This window comes from Choloepus didactylus, chromosome 12 (genome assembly GCF_015220235.1).
Source record: "Choloepus didactylus isolate mChoDid1 chromosome 12, mChoDid1.pri, whole genome shotgun sequence".
Classification (NCBI taxonomy): Eukaryota; Metazoa; Chordata; class Mammalia; order Pilosa; family Megalonychidae; genus Choloepus; species Choloepus didactylus.
The window spans coordinates 10448520-10464995 of NC_051318.1; the positions used below are offsets into that span (position 1 = coordinate 10448520).

Below are 16476 nucleotides of genomic sequence, written 5' to 3' on the forward strand. Positions count from 1 at the left end.
TTTCCCAACCTCGAGGCCTAAAGCACCTCAAGCACAGAGTAGCAGCATCTGCTTTTTGTCGGCCCCCAGAAATGAGAATGCATGAGGGGGTGCTGAAGAGAAGACAGTCTGTGAATTACTAAGTGCTATAAATAAGAGATTTTCATTACCATCCCCAGGCCTCTGGGAGCCCCCACGGGGGCTATCAAATTGGGGGCAGCCCCCCAGGTCTGCGTCAGGGCTCACACAATGAGAGGCCACTTAGCCCTCACCCAAGTGTCCACCTGGATTGAAAGAGGCTCTTGGCAAACGTCAATCTGCCTTCGGTGTCCAAGCCGAGGCTGCAAGATGATAACAAACGAGGAGGCTGGTATTCGGGCCTCGGAGCCTTGGGAGCTTGGAAGGAAGGGGAAGGAGCAGACTCATTCTCAGGTGGGCACAGTGAGTTTGTTTTCTCCTGTTCAGCTTATGTTAGAGCTAAAAGCTGGACTGGGCAGGGGGCTGGCCAAGGGGGCTGGGCCCGGCCAGCTCCTTCCCACTTTCACACTGCCATCGACCTGGGGATCATTCTTGAGCAATTTCATGGATAATATTTCCTCTCCAGGAAGATTTCCAGGTTAAAGGCTAACTAGTGGCATTCATTCACTCCTTCAGCAAATATATACCAAGTGCCCTCTCTGTACAGGTGTGTTCTAGGACAGGAGACCCGAGAGCACCATAATTTAGTGCTTGAATGCAGGAACTCTGGAGCAGACTGGGTTCCATCCTGGTGTTACCCTGACTGGCTCTGTGAATTCTGGCAAGTTGCTTAACCTCTGTGGCTCAGTCTGCCCATCTGTAAAATGGGGATCATAGTGGTACCTACCTTGTAGGGTTACTGTGAGAATTAAATGAATTAGGATATTTAAAGTGCTCAGAACGGGGCCTGGCTTATAACAAGTGCTAGATGTGTGTTTGCTCCTTATTATCTCTGTCCTCGTGGAATGCAGATGACAAATAAAATATAAAAGTAAAATTTATAATATGTTTGATAATGACAGGCACTGAGATAAAAATAAAGCAGGGAGAGGGTTGGAGGAGCATGTGGCAGTGGGGGTGGGATGGGGTTGTAATTTCACACGAGGAAAGGCACCACTGAGAAGGTGACGTTTGAGTTAAGTCTTGAAGGGAGCGAGGGAAGGAGGGAGCCATGCAGTGTCTTGGGGGGAGAGCATTCCAGGAAGGGGGCACAGCAAGTGCAAAAGGCTTGTGCCTGGGGGTGGTGGGGAGAAGAGGCAGGGAGGCCAGAGGAGAGAAAGGAGGGGAAGAGAAGGAAGAAATGAGGTTGGAGAACGAACTTGAACAAAAAGCTCATCTACCAAGCAAGGACTTCTTGCTAAAGTGGCGCTGGCTTCTCCCTACCGCACAGAGACGAGCCCGAGCCCCGCAGACCCACCTGCTCCTCGTGCTGGCACCGGATCCTGAGCAGCTGGCCCTGGTGCTCCTCCTGCAGGCGCACCAGCTCTGCCTGGAACTGCAGCTGCAGCCGCTCCTCCAGGGCTTGCAGCTCGGCCTGCTGCAGCCCGCGCAGCCTCCGCACCTCCTCCTCGAAGCGCAGCTCCAGCTCCTCCTTCTCCTTCTGCAGCTTCTCACATTTGGCTGTGTTGAAGGCTGGGAGGGGAGAGAACAGCTTTTTGCAGAACTGGTTAGGAGGGTCGTGGAGGGATCTCACCTGACGTCCACGGGGGGATTATCTGGGCTAACTCAACAAACAGGCGGGATGAGCTGACTTCCTCACTCTCAAATGGTTCAGGAAAAAAAAAAAAGGCATTTGTACAATCATGTCCTTGTACTGGACTCCCAACTTCTCTCTGTGTTGGTGATTTCTTTAAAAAAAATTATTTAAAAGATAAGAAAACCTCAGAGTAACCATGGCAATTGTTTAGAACTTACAACTAAAGAATCTTTTGAGGAGGAAGGTGTTTTCACTGATGTGGGTTAGAACTGCTGGCACAAGGTGACAGCAAAGAGCAGAGCAATTTTATTCAAGTTGGTTGGTTATCATTTCTGGGTTCTCTGCTTCGATGCATCCCACTCTCATCGACTGGGGTGGACTGCCCCACCGCCCGATTACACTGTCATCAGAATCCTCCAGAAGTGGTGGGACGAGGGAACTGGACCAACGGGAGCCCTAGTCAGGACTGGCCTCGTGGAGTGTTGGCTGCTGGACTGGCCAGCTCCGGACATGCCGCTCTGCAGGGCAGAGGGGCCCGGAGAAGATCTAGCCAACCCACCACTCATTTCACCAGGAGAAAAAAAAAAAAAAATTACTATCCCTCATGCTGCCGAGGAGCCCTTGAGCTAGCTGCCTCTGTGGGGCTGGACTTCTGATTAGAGCTTTTCAACTATGATTAAAGCAAGTGCTGATCCTTTCTTTTGCCTTTGGAAAGTACTATTTTGCATAGGGAAAAAATTTCTTATTTACCATATGCTAATATCAGTTACCATTAACTCCAGAAAATCAAGGCAAGAGACTGAATATACGCATTGTACCGATGAAATAAAACAGATGAAAAGGCAAAGAAATGAATAAAAACAAATCAGTTACATTGGTGGAAAACAAATTAAATAACACATGCATTTTAACCCAGCAATTTTACAAGTGCATGAAACTTTTGGTCACAAATGACCACAACAGCATTGCCTGCCATAGGGAAATAGTAGGGGGTTGGTTAAATAAATGATGATGAATCCATTCAGTGGGATATATGCAACCAGTAAAAAACAAGGTAAATATTTTTGTAGAATCAGGGAATAATATATGTAATATATTATTAAACTAAAAAGGCAAGATGCAGAAACAGTATTATTGCATAATTCTCTTTATAATAAAAATGTATCTATATTTCTATCCCTCCCTCCATCCCTCCTCCCTCTGGAGATTGTGAGCTCAAGGTACAGGATTCAGGGTCCACTGAACATCTGCAAAGGTACAGATTTAACACAATCCCTATTATTTGTTTGCACACTTCGTGGGTGAAGAGATTAAAAAATTACTACCATATTTAAGAAGGTTTGGAAAAGTTAAAGTATCCAGTGCTTAACAATGACGTGAATTTTCTATCTTACTTGAAGTTTTATTCATGTTAGTGGCAGGATGATTCATATTATCTGACAATCTATTTGGGGGCTAAAAGATGACTGGTTTTTATTCTAGATCTGTCCTTTTTAAAAAAAAAAAATCTTGTGGTAATATACATACAACATAAAATTTCCCATTTGAACCACTTTCATGTGTACCATTCAGTGACATTAATTACTTTCACAATATTGTGCTACCATCACCACCAGCTAGTATCAAAACCTCATCACCCCCTGACAGTGTGATTGTGAAGACCTTGTGGATCACACCCCCTTTATCTAGTGTATGGATGAGTAGAAAAATGGGGATAAAAACTAAAGGACAAATGGGTGGGATGGGGGGATGATTTGAGTGTTCTTTTTTCACTTTTATTTTTTATTCTTGTTCTGGTTCTTTCTGATGTAAGGAAAATGTTCAGAGATAGATTGTGGTGATGAACGCATAACTATGTTATCATACTGTGGACAGTGGATTGTATATCATGGATGATTGTATGGTGTGTGAATGTATTTCAATAAAACTGAATTTAATTAAAAAAAAAAAAACAAAACACCTCATCACCCCCAACAGAAACTCTGTACCCATGAAGTGACATCTAGACCTGTCCTTGAAGTGCACTGTTCCCTTCAATAAATCACAAACTGTGTAGGCCTCAGTTTTTCTGTCTATAAAGTGGCAAAGTAATTATTTTCCACAGGCAGCTTCAATCCCCAAACTGCTATTATCTGTGGGAAATGTGAAGCACTCCTCTGGTGATGCTGTCTCAGAAGCCCCAGGCCAGCAGAAGATACTGGATAACGAGAGCTGGGGTTCAGGGCAAGGGCCCCAATGATGAAAACACAAAGAAACAAATATCCTCTTGCTTCTGGTAAGTCTTTAGATATTAACCATTTGGGTATTTTGGAGGCATAGATCAATGTAGGCTAATTTAATACCATTAGACAGCATCCGGAGTCTTACTTTCATTATTTCTATTCATGTGAAAATACTTAGTACTTTACAATGAGAGGCCAACCCAACAATAATAAATCTCTACAACCTAAGAAGCCAAGAAAACAAATTTTAAAATAACAGGATTGTGATTGGCCAAGACAATATAAAACTTCTAATACACAAAGCATGAGTTTGAAAAGCAATATCTGGATTAGAATCTATTGTACAGTTTTAAGTAATTGATCTTCCTTATATATATGTGTGTGTGTGTATGGACAGTATGTGTATATAGTGTATATATATATATAATGTGTATATATAGTGTAGATATAGTGCATTAGTGTCTATGTCTAGTATATATAGTGTATTTACCGTATATACAATGCATATATACAGTGTTTTATATACACTATGTATATACATACACATATATATGCTATAAAAATAACTAAAATATTAAAGCTGCATTTAGAACATCCTCAGATATTTATAAGACAAGAGTAACAATCTGTCAGCTTATGACATGAGGATGTAGCATGATCCTTGAGTCAATGGCAGAGTAAAATTGCTGTGGAAACGTCCATAAGGCAGCTTCCAACTGCACTTCATAATCAAGAGAGGAGGGGAAAACTCAGCAAGTAAGATCAATTTGCTCCCAACAACTGCCCCATATGCCTCTTGAATAATTCCAACTTTCCACTGGTCTTCTAAAGAGACAGCACTAGAGTTAAACTGAAGAGAAGGGTCTGGTCTACAGCTCATGATAAAGGTGTAAGAACATTTTACTGCCTTTTATGCTACAGGGAGTGCTTTAGATACAATGATCATGAAATAAATCTTCCAAATATGATCAAACAATACTGTTATCTAAATAAATGACACTACTAGAATAGTCACTATCATTTCATATTGAAGGAGGGAGAGCCCAAAGAAAAAAGGTTAAGTTGTTTCTCAGGGAATTGGAGAGTAATAGAAAAGAAAAAAATAACTTTCAAGGAAAAAAATAATTTAAAAATTACCCATAATCTCACTACACAAAGAAAATAAATTTTTCAAGTGCATAACTCCTTCATTGCTGTTGCCATGGTATGAATTCTAAGTCCTCTGTTGAGAATTTTCTACTTATCATTTTTTGGGCTATATTTCATTCTCAGGTTGATGTACCATAACTTGCACCCCCTTGTTGGACATTTAGTATGTTTCCTAGAGTTACCATTATAGGTAAGGCAACAAACACATCCTCTCATATATTGCTTTGCCTATTTCTTTAGGATAAATTCTCAGGAGTGGAATTACATGGGGTTGGAGATTAGGAGCACCTCAAGCAGTGAGTCTTTTCACCGTGGTGATTCTGTAACAATCTGAGCCACCCCGTGGCCAACCCCTGGGTCCCGGCTGCTCCTCGCACAGCGTCCATCCAGGCGGTGACCCGGCCACGCCACCCCTTACAGACCCCCTCTATCTCCAAGACCTTCTTTTTTGAAGAAAATGTCAAGCAGAGAGAAGAGGGGTGGGCAAAACCAAGTGCGAAATGTTCCCGGACCAGGAGCGGAGAGCGGGGTGGTACGGCCAGGGCGGGGCTGGGACCCGTCACGACTGCAGGGCCGTGCAGCGTCCCCAGGAGCCAGCGACCAAGGTGGGAGCTCGTGCTGCAGAAATAGGAGCTAGCACGTATAGAGCGCCAACTGTGTGCCAGGCACCGGCCCGCCTCGCCTCCTGGGGCTCCGTCTGCAGGATGCTGCTGGGAAAGGGGACAGAGGAGGGTTAGGGTTAGGGTTAGGGGGAGGGTTAAGGTTAGCGTAAGGGGTTAGGGGTAGGGTTAGTGTTATGACTTAGGGGGAGGGGCAGGGTTAGGGGTTAGGGGGAGGGATAGGAGTAGGGATCAGGGTAGGGTAGCATTAGGGGTAGGAAAGGGAACGAGGGTCCCGCGTGAGCAGGCTGGGACCCGCAGAGCACAGCTGCAGCCCAAGGAAACCTCTGCTCTCTCCTGGGTACCACACAGGTGACCTCCCCGCAGGTGGGAAAAGGTCACGGTCACCTCCACAGCAGGATCTCAGAGGCAAGGCATTGCTTTGGACATCTCTTTACCTTCCTGACTCCTCCCCAGCGGGTGTAGACAGTGTTGTTCATTTCTGCTCTCTGCGCTCAGGCAGCCTTGGCAGCTCATTTACTGGGTTTCCCAAACTATGTGTCAGGCTCATCTCTGGGCACAGTGGTGAACGAGACAGGTTGGCACAGAGCACAAATGAACAAATGAGCACAACTTTTAGATTGCGGGGAAGAAAGAAACATCGGGAATGTTCTAGAGGGGCTGGGAAAGGAACAGCTACTTGGGTCACAGAGGACAAGGGGGCCCCCGAGAAGGCGGTATTTGGAAATGGACCAGAATGACGAGGAAGAGGCGCCGTGTTCCACACAGAAGGAGCTGCAAGCTGAGACGGAAAGATTCTGGCCTCCTGAAGGGTCAGAGAGAAAGACAGCCAGGGGGCTGGAGAAGAGGCGCGGAGAGCAGAAGGAGGAGGAGTTTCTCCACAGGCCAGGGTCGGGTCACACCGGGCTTTGTGGGGCACGGGAAGGGGTTCAGGTTATTCTCTGGTGATAGTGGAAAGCCCCCGCCCAGGCTTAGGCAGGGGGCAAGCAGGAGCTAATTTAAAAGTCCACTCTGGTGGGTGCCTGGTGCACGGACCTCTGGGGCCAGCTAGGAGATGCTTCAGTTGTCCCAGCAGCAAGACAGACTGGGAACTGGGACTGGGGCTGAAGCATGGCGAGGACTGGATAAATTTGGAATTTATTTTGGAGGCAAAGTGCATCTGACTGGCTGATGGGTGGTTGCGGGAAATGAGGGTGAGACAAGAACCACAAGTGACTCCTGGGCTTTGGTAAGAGCCAGCGGGGACAGTGGTGCCATCTAAGGAGGTGGGGGATGTTGGAGCAGGATTCTACCAGGGCAAAGACATCCCCCGTTAGGCACTTGGTCAGTCTTCGGTGGATTAAGAGATTAATTAACATACACAGGGACCATATTTCACACATGTCACCCTGGGATTCTCCCCCAAGCCACCAGATTCTGGAAGGGCCTTACGGTGCATTCCTGGATGTTGTAAATTAGTATGAAAAACAGAAAATTCAGGACTGCTGTATTTTGACAAGCCTTGTGGCATTTTAATGATTAGTGATTTTATTCCATATTGTATGGTTCACACGCAATACTATTTCACAAAAATATTGAGGTCCAAAAGCTCAATAACTGCAGACTTGAGTTATTAAATCTCCCCCAGTGGAGTTGGGACTGATGGGCAGATGTGGTTTTCTCCATGAGAGTCTGTAAACAGTGTGTGGAAGGATCAGCGAGATCTAGTTATAACAAGATGAAGAACATTTTCTACCCCATTAGGAGCTCTGAATGCTACAAGTATGGAAAGTTCTAATGAAGGTGGCATTTTTAATATATTTATTGACCATTAGCACTTTCCTATTGAGATGGTCTATTTCTTCTTCTATAGTAAGGATAGTAACCACAGATCATGTATGTTGCCGATATTTTTCCCAGCTTGTTGTCTCTTATTAATTTTATTTTTTGGTGATTTTTAAAATCATACATGAACTTTGAATATTATTTGTATATGTGTTAACATCTTTTGGCCTTTCCTTCTTGCTATTGTGCTTACACAGGCCTTGGCCGAAGCAAGGTGGCATTTTTATCGTGTACCACATCTTTCTTACCCATGGGTCAGTTTCAGTACTTCCAACCTTAGGGAACACAGTCCCAGAGTTGGATGACCACGAAGGCCTCACAATTCCCAAAGAGACGTCATAAAGTCCTGAACTAAAGTCCCGTCCCTTCCTTCTTAAACTTTCACACAAAGTGATACTAAATAACCCTTGCTTTACCCTTATCCTGAATATCAGTTTCCAGATAATAGAGGGTTAGAAGGGGGAGAGAAGGGGTTGAACATGCAGGAAGGGAGGTGGTCCGAGGACGCTGGAAAGAGAAGAGAGAAGGAGAGAACCAAGGAGCCGCCCCGTCCAAGGCAAGGGGGGCAGGGGCTCGGGGCACTGGTCTGGGGCTGGTTTCCATTCCGGGCTCCAGTAACATGAGCTGTGACTTGAGCAAGTCACCATGCTCATCTGAAAAACAAGGAATGGGACACTTGCATTTGAAGCCCCCGTCCTGTCCTTGCATTTGATAGTTTGTGGATCTTGTCACGATGAACTGTGGCCATCAAAGAGTTTCCATTATGTCCATTGTCATCTTCTTAAGAGTGCAGGGAAGGATATTCCATTTGTTATTATGATTTCCCTCCAAAACGAACCTGCTTCCATTTCAGGGAAATTCCAGGGAAGTCAGCCTTTTGTGGAATCATTTATTCATTCCCCAGAGACATGCGGTATTAAATGGAAGTATCGATAATTGGAATTTGTATGTGTTTTCCAGTTCACAAAGTTCTTTCATTTCACATGCAGTATTAATTTGTTTAACTGTCACAACAAATCTGCAAGCTGGCTAAAGCAGGTCCTTTTTCCTTGCTTGTAGAGGAGGAAAAGGACACTCAGAGCTGGCAAGCAACTTGTCCAGGCGGACGTGGCTAGAAAAAGCCAGAGTCAGGGTCCAATCCAGGTTTTCTAAGTCTTAATAGTGATGTTTTGATGGAAATAATAATATTACTCTGCCTTATGTTTTGGAAGAAGGGAAGCAAAGGAATACAAGGAAAAACACACCAAAGCATCTCAGCTAATTTAAAGCTCTCTTTTAGAAATAAATACTTTGCACCATTTTTGTGTGTTTTCTAAGACAGAGAATGGACATTTCAGCAAAGGATAATGACCAATTCTGTACATGAATATACGTGCAATATTTATAATCAACCTTCATGGTCTGAGAGGAGAGAAATTAAGGAATGGTTCATGGGAGCAAAGGAAGAAGAGGAAATGGAGTTAAGAGAGTGGTTATGATAACAGAGGGTTTTGAAAAGAAAAAAGTTATATGTGAGAAGTAATAGCACTGCTGTCCATAAATAGGAAATGGCTTTATGGGAAATGGCTTGGCATAGAGCTCATTTCTTCCTTTCCTCCGGGTTAATTTGGACTTGCAGGGTTTTAAAAGCATCCCCACGGCCCCTTGCTCCTAAAATATGCTGCCCATAGGCGATTCTGAAAGCCTGGACATTGCACGGGATAGATAATGAATTCGTGTGGTTGCAGTGCTTGAGTATTTACTGCTTTTAATTTTGCGTAGGAACAAAGGATTACTGTTTTGAATTGAAGGAATCTAATTTTAACCATTAAAGGTGCAAATTTCCTTCAACTCCTTCCAGGCTCTCCCCCTTTTTCCCAAGTACCTCAAATCAATTCCAGGGAACAACGTGGACCCCCCTGAATTCTTTCTCCCCACTAATTTTTATGTGGGGAGACAAAAGAAGCAAAGATTAGGCAATCTACAATAGCCTGAGCGTGTATGATTAGCAGAAACGATTAAAACCCTGCCTAGCCTTTGTGGTGCCATCAACTCTGAATTCTCATCACTTAGCGCAGTAGGACACACGGCAGACTCCCATTAAGTATGTGCTGACTTGAAATAAAACCAGATACTCATATGCCAATTCACAGAGTCAGAAACTAGAATACAGGTTACCAGTGCGGAGTGTGGGGGGGTTGTTAATGCAGTTTGGGGTGATGGACAAGTTTTGGTAATGGAGAATGAGTGGTGATGGTACACAACATTATGAATGTAATTAATACCACTGTATATCCAAATGTGGATAGAATGGGAAATTTCAGGTTGTTACCTATGTTACAGAATAAAAATTTTAAAAAAGTCATAGAACTGTACAACACAGAGTGAACGCTAATGTAAACTACGGACTATAGTTAATAGTACAATTATAATATTGTTTCATCAATTATAACAGTTATCACACTAATGCAAAATGTTAATAATAGGGAAAACTGTTTGTGTAAGGGGGGTATTTGGGAACTCTATTTCTGCATGATTTTTCTGCAATCCTACAACTTCTCTAATTAAAAAACCAAACCAAACCAGATAGCCACTTCCTGCAGAGCCAAGAGCCCCGAGGCTGCTGAGCACCAGGTGGGAGGCTCCTTCTGGGGAGCAGGTCTGTCTCAGACAGGTATCCCTGGGGGGTTCTCCCTTCCAGGTGCCAACTTGTCTTGGCTAATAGCTTTGTGTCCCCACTGTGGAGGTGAATCCCATCTAAAGGAAGCTCTGTCTTCTCCTGGGATGCATCTAGAATAGCACAGCTGCCTGGCTGGTTTCACAGGAATTGATTCATGCTGGGAAGCAGTTTCATTGTGGGTCCCCACTTCCCACCAACATGCAGACAGTTGTAATGAATACGATCACTAACGCAGAGTGGACATTTAGAGAAGTGACCTTCAGCTGAAAAATGAAGATAACATCTACCCATGGATGGAGGTGAGGATTAAACAGTGTCTCCATGTGTGAAGTGCCCAGCACGGTGTCTGGCTGGCTCCCCACGGGGTGTACTGAGGCCCATCCTTACTACTCAAAATGTGGCCCACCGATCAGCAGCAGCAGCAGCCCCTGGGAGCTTGTTAGAAAGGCAGAATCTCAGGCCCTCCCCAGACCAACTGAGTCAGAACCTACATTTTAACAAGACCTCCGGGAGAGGACAATAGAGAAGCACGGTTCCGAGGTGGTACACAGGAGGCCACACCTCATCCCTTAAAGTGGGTCTTGTCCCTCTCATGACTCAACCTCTAGGTGGGTGAGCCACTGGCTGCAAGACCACCAAAGTAAAACTTCTCAATACTTTGACCTAAACTGTATGTCCTTTGTCCAGTCACATTCAGGAGCAATGGGTGGAGCTGAGGCAGTCGGTCAAGACCAACAGACCTAAACTAGAGTTGAAGGCTGTCAGGTGAGCTCAGGAATCAGCATCAGGGGCATCTGGCACCAGGGGATGGTCAGATGATGGTCAAAAGAGGAGCAACCGGGAAGTTTTAGAATGCAAGGATAGAAGGAAGGGTAGGTTAGAGGGAAAATAAATAAAAACAAATGTAGACCAGACCTTGAGTCATGGTTACCCTCCTCCTCAGGGCAGAAAATAAAAGCCGACATGGAACCCCAAACAGGGCCAAATGATATTGTGAACAGATTACAACTGTAAGGGTGGCTGTGATTACTAGGTGTGAAATGTACAAACAGGAGCATCTTCAGCTGTCTCACTTCTTCGTATTATGTAGAAAATACCAAGACAACCACACTGATGGGCAATTTGATGTGAAGGTGGGGTTTTTATTCTGGTTCCTTGTCCTGCCTCCTCTTGCTGCCTGAACGTTGTAGAGAGCAGGTGAGCAGGGGCACAGCACCCTCCTTTTAGAGGAAGCAGAAGCCTCCTGGCATTGGGAGATGCCAAGAGGTTATATTCTCTGGCAATAATTAATGAGCAAGTCAGGTAGCAGCATTTTGCAGCACTCATTGCCCAGGACAACAGATCTCTATGGAACTCTTTGGGCAGCTGAAGATGGTTCTTAAAACATGCTTCACACAGATGCAAAATCAGAGACAGCTGATCAGACCCTATAAGAGAAGGTGCCAGAACAAAGTGGTTTCAGGCACCAAAAGCACTGGCTCAGCAGGATCAAAACCATGTAAGATGGGTGATCTAGACTGGCCCCAGTATGACTGGGGATGTCCTCAGAAGGGGACATCTGGACATCCATATTAGAGTTCCACCTCATAAATCTTAAGACAGGTTATAATGAATTTGCAGTTGAGGAAATTCCCCAGTTATTTCATAAAAGAGGTTCAGTCATTCCCAGCTGATCCTGTTGGTGTCTTCACATGGCGTCAAGGTAAGGGCTCCTCCCAGTGCCGTGACTTACAGAGAGGCGAAGAACGTGGACTTGGTGTCCAACAGCCTTGGCCTCGAGCCCTGCTCACAGCTTATTAGCTGTGGATCCTCTGCAGGGGCTGAACCCCTCTGAATCTTGGGCCCCTCCTCTGCAGGATGGGGACTACACTAGCCCCCACCTGGCAATGGCGAGTTTGAGAGAGAGAAGTCATAGCAAGTGCTTAGCACAGTGCCTGGCCTCTACGCATCATTCAAGAAACATGAGCTGCTTATTGTTTTGGGGTACAAAGAATCACTGCAACATGACAGCAGGGAATATTTTCCACTTGCAAGAATTCTAGGGTGGTAAAAAAGTCTTAAAAACCCGCTGGTTTCAGGCACAGGTCTACAGGGACTGGCCCAAATTGCCTACCGAAGTTAAGATTCTGCTTCTCAAAGTATGTTTAAAAGGTCACTGTTGTCTGGTTATTTTCAGATGACTTATTAACGCTTCCGTCTGCTGCACGTGCAGAAGCACTTGTTGTTTGGGGAAACAGTTACCTGACAAGGACCTGGGACCATTGTCCAGTGTCCCATTAGATTTCCCCATTTTATAGAAGAGGAGCCCAAGCAGCCGAAACATGATAACCCAGATCTGCTGGAATCTCAAGCCCGGGTTTCTAAAGGTCACACCACTTAAATTCTCAAACTTGACCTTGCATCAGAAGAAACAAAGACTCGGGCAGAACCTGTAGAAGCTCATGGCTGGGCCCCAGCCCCAGAGTTTCTGAGCCAGTCGGTCTGGGTGAGGCCCGAGGATGTGCTTTTCTAACAAATTCCCAGATGGTGCTGATACTGTGGTCCAGGGAACCCCACTTTGAGAACCACCACCCCAAGCAGAGGCAACGTCTTCTCACACTTCACTATAAATGCCCCAATGATCTTGTTAACTTGCAGACACTGTTTCAGAGGTTGGGGTGGGGCCTGAGAGTCTGCTCTTGGAACAAGCCCCCACCCTGGTAAAGCCTGTCCTGCTGGTCCAGAGACCACACTTTGAGTGGCAAGGTGCGAGGCCCCTGCCCTGGTGGGCAGCTGACGCTCAGCCTGGCCCACCGACCTTGGAAGGCTGCTCCAAAACCGAGCAGAGGACAGACAGCGTCCACCGCTGTATTGGGACTGCAGGGCTTGCCCGTTGCGGCCATTCTGACCCACCTGTTGGGATTCTCGGCCCACCTGTTCTCTCTCACCTGGCGTGTGCTCCCAATCCTGATGCCGAGCCTATATATCCAGACTTAGCTCTGGGGCATCTCAGGACACGTGGCTTCCCTCAAGCTTCCATTCTCCAGACCTCTTCTTGGTGCCAGGTACAGATGTCCTGTCCCTGTCCTGACCCCAGGCAGTGAGAGGCTGACAGCTGCTCCCAGCCAGCCCTTCCACACCTGAGCACAGGCACCTGACTTCCCCGGGAAGCACCTGCTCAATGCTGTGGCCTCAAGGCCTTGCCAGAGCCATGGCAGCCCTGGGGTCCCCGCACGTGATGATGGCAGTCACTGCCGTGGCCATCACTGGGCCTTGGGGTCACCAGGGAAGGCCCTGCTCCATCCAGCAGTCCCCAGCTGCCAACACCTGCCACTTGGAGCTCCCTCGTTCCTTCACTCTGACAGAGGCTGTGGAGGGATGTGGCGGGATGTGGTGAAGCGCGTGTAGACTGCAGTGAATCCAGCTCTGCTGCATATTAGCTATGTGCTCTACAGCAAGTTGTCTTGTTCTGTGCCTCAATGTCCTCATCTGTACAATGGGGACACGCATAGCACCTGCCTAGCAGGGCATGAGGCCTTGACTCCTGCTTCATGAGGAAACTCAAGTCAACAGGCTCAGAGCAAAATTAAAAACAAAACGAAACAACTTGACAAATCCCTTCCCTCTGTAAGCTGTGCTTGCTCAAGATAACCCACACTCCTGCCTTCATTCCCCTGGATTAGTAGTTTCCTGCTACTGCTGCAACAAAATACCACAAATGTGGTGGCTTAAATCAACATAAATTGTATTAGCTCACGGTTCTGGAAACGGGTCTCATTGGGTGAAAATCAAGGTGTGGGCAGGCCTGGGTCCTTCTGCGGCCTCCAGGGGAGCATCTGTTTCTGCCCTTTCCCAGCGTCTAGAGGCTGCCCGCGTGCCTTGGCTGGTGGCCCCATCCTCCGCCCTCACAGCCAGCAGCACAGCCTCTGTACACCGCTCCCTGACCCTGCTCCCACCAACTCATCTCCTATTAACTCTGCCCCCTGCCTCCCTCTGGAAGGATCCCCAGATCCCCATGATTCTGCTGGGCCATCTGAGTAATCCAAGATAATCTCCCACCACAATTCCTCAACATAATCAGCTCAGCGGGTTCAGCAGGCGAGGGAGGGGAGCGTCTTTACCCCGTGGAGTCACAGCTCCTCGGGTCGCAGGGGTTGGGACCTGGGCATCTTCAGGGCCACAAATCAGTCAACCACCCTCAGCTTCTTCCGAGCCCGTTCTCTGCATTCCCTTTCTGAGCAGGTCTCCACGCATGGCTGCCTGCACCCCCTCCAACAAATACTCGGGTCTCTCCCATTGTTATCGAGCAAAACAAAACCACACAAAACCCCACCTTCCTCCTTATGTTGCCCTCTGGTACTGACGACCCCCCATTTCTCCTCCTTTCCCTTGCCAAGCTCCTCACACAAAGGCCGTCCCCACCTTTTCAGCCCCTGCAGTCAGGCGACATTGCTCTACCCCTAAACACCCAGGTTCGGACCACGTACCCCATGGCTGCCGCGCCAGCTGCAGACCCGAAGTCTCCCCCTGGAAGATGGGCCTTGCTGCCAAAGGATCTCACTGCTCCACTGGGGAGGGTCCTCTGCCCGAAACCCCCTTCTCGCTCGGAGCAGACGCCCATCATCACGCCAACCCCCCACGACCCCATGCTCAGCCCCCCCGCCTCCCCGCACTCACCATTTTAACCATTTTTTAAAATGTACAATTCAGTGGCATTAATTACAGTCACAGTGTTGTGCTTTCATTGCCACTGTCTCTTTCCAGAACTTTTTCATTCCCCCAAACAGAATCCCCAGACCTGTCAAGCAGGAATTCCTCTCCAGTCCCTGGAAGCCTCTCATCTCCTCTCTCTCTCTCTGCTCATTCTAGGCATTTCATATAAGTGGACTCAGACAGTAATTGTTCTTTTTGTCCAACTTATTCCACTTAGCATAATGTTTTCAAGGCTCATCCATGTGGCAGCAGGTTCCAGAGCTTCGTTCCTTGTCACAGCCGAATAACACTCCATCCTGTGGAAGGGCCGCGTTTTGTTTATCCAGTCACGTGTCGATGGACACGTGGGTTGTTTCCACCATTTGACAGCTGTGAGTAACACACGAAGAACGCTGGTGTGCAAGTGTCTCTGTTTTCAATTCTTTGGGGTAAATACCTAGAAATGAAATTGCTGGGCCAGTTTCACATATGAAATTCTACGTTTAAGTTTTTGATGCATCACCACACCCTTTTCTGCAGCAGCTGCACCATTTTAAATTCCCACCAGCAGCCCCGAGGGTTCCGATTTCTCCACATCCTTGTCAACATTTGTTTTCCATTTTCACCCCCACACTTACCTCTTTGCCATTTCTTGACTACTTTAAGGACAACGGTTCTCAAAGTCTGATCCTAGGGCAACGACGGCAGCCTCTCCTGAAAACATGTGAAATGCAGAACCTTGGGCCCCTTGCATTCCTACTGAACCAGAAACCCTGGGAACGGGGCTCAGCCACCTGCGGTTCCCAAGTCCTCCAGGCAGCTCTGACGCCAGCTGAGAGGGAGCCCCAGGGACAGCCTCTGCTGCCAGGTCCTCTGCAGGGGCAGCTCCTCTCCCAGCTCCTGCACCAGAGCCGGCTGCACCCCCTCAGCACCAGGGGGCCTCCTCCAGCACCAGCAACCAGGCCCCTTCCTCAGAAAGAGGGGTCTCCCCCTGTGAAGCCCCTCTGCCAAGCCTCAAAGCTCCAAGAATTCCAACCTCTTCCTCAACTCTCTAGCTGCTGCCCGACGGTGCTGCCTCCACGATGGCTCCTTAGAGGCTTCTCTTTGCCTTTTCAGTTGCTACTTCACGCTTGTTTATCTGCCGCCTCTGCCCCGACTGACAGTCTGATTGACTCGGGGGTCTACACACAACTCCTTGCAAACTTTGCGAAACGTAAATCGCCCTGCTCCCCACCAAAGAGAACAGTGACTGGAAGGAAAATGATTTCCTTCTCATTCCAACCAAACTCTTTTGATTGTATTTTTTTTTTATTAAATTCAGTTTTATTGAAATACATTCACACACCGTACAATCATCCATGGTATACAATCCACTGTCCACAGTATGATAACATAGTTATGCGTTCATCACCACAATCTATCTCCAAACATTTTCCTTACATCGGAAAGAATCAGAACAAGAATAAAAAATAAAAGTGAAAAAAGAACACCCAAACCATCCCCCCATCCCACCCCATTTGTCCTTTAGTTTTTATCCCCATTTTTCTACTCATCCATACAGTAGATAAAGGGGGTGTGATCCATAAGGTCTTCACAATCACACTGTCACCCCTTGTAATCTACATTATTATGTAATTG

At 46.8% G+C, this 16476-nt stretch overlaps 1 protein-coding gene across 3 annotated transcripts in view; it reads right to left on the bottom strand.

Moving 5' to 3' along the window:
* The window catches only part of MTUS2 (microtubule associated scaffold protein 2), a 426320-nt gene that overhangs the window by 20901 nt on the left and 388943 nt on the right, over positions 1-16476 (bottom strand). For all 3 annotated transcript variants that reach the window (XM_037800470.1, XM_037800471.1, XM_037800472.1), the window contains one exon: positions 1415-1629. In XM_037800470.1, coding sequence (XP_037656398.1) covers positions 1415-1629 — 215 coding nt within the window. The remainder of the gene's footprint in view (positions 1-1414; positions 1630-16476) is intronic.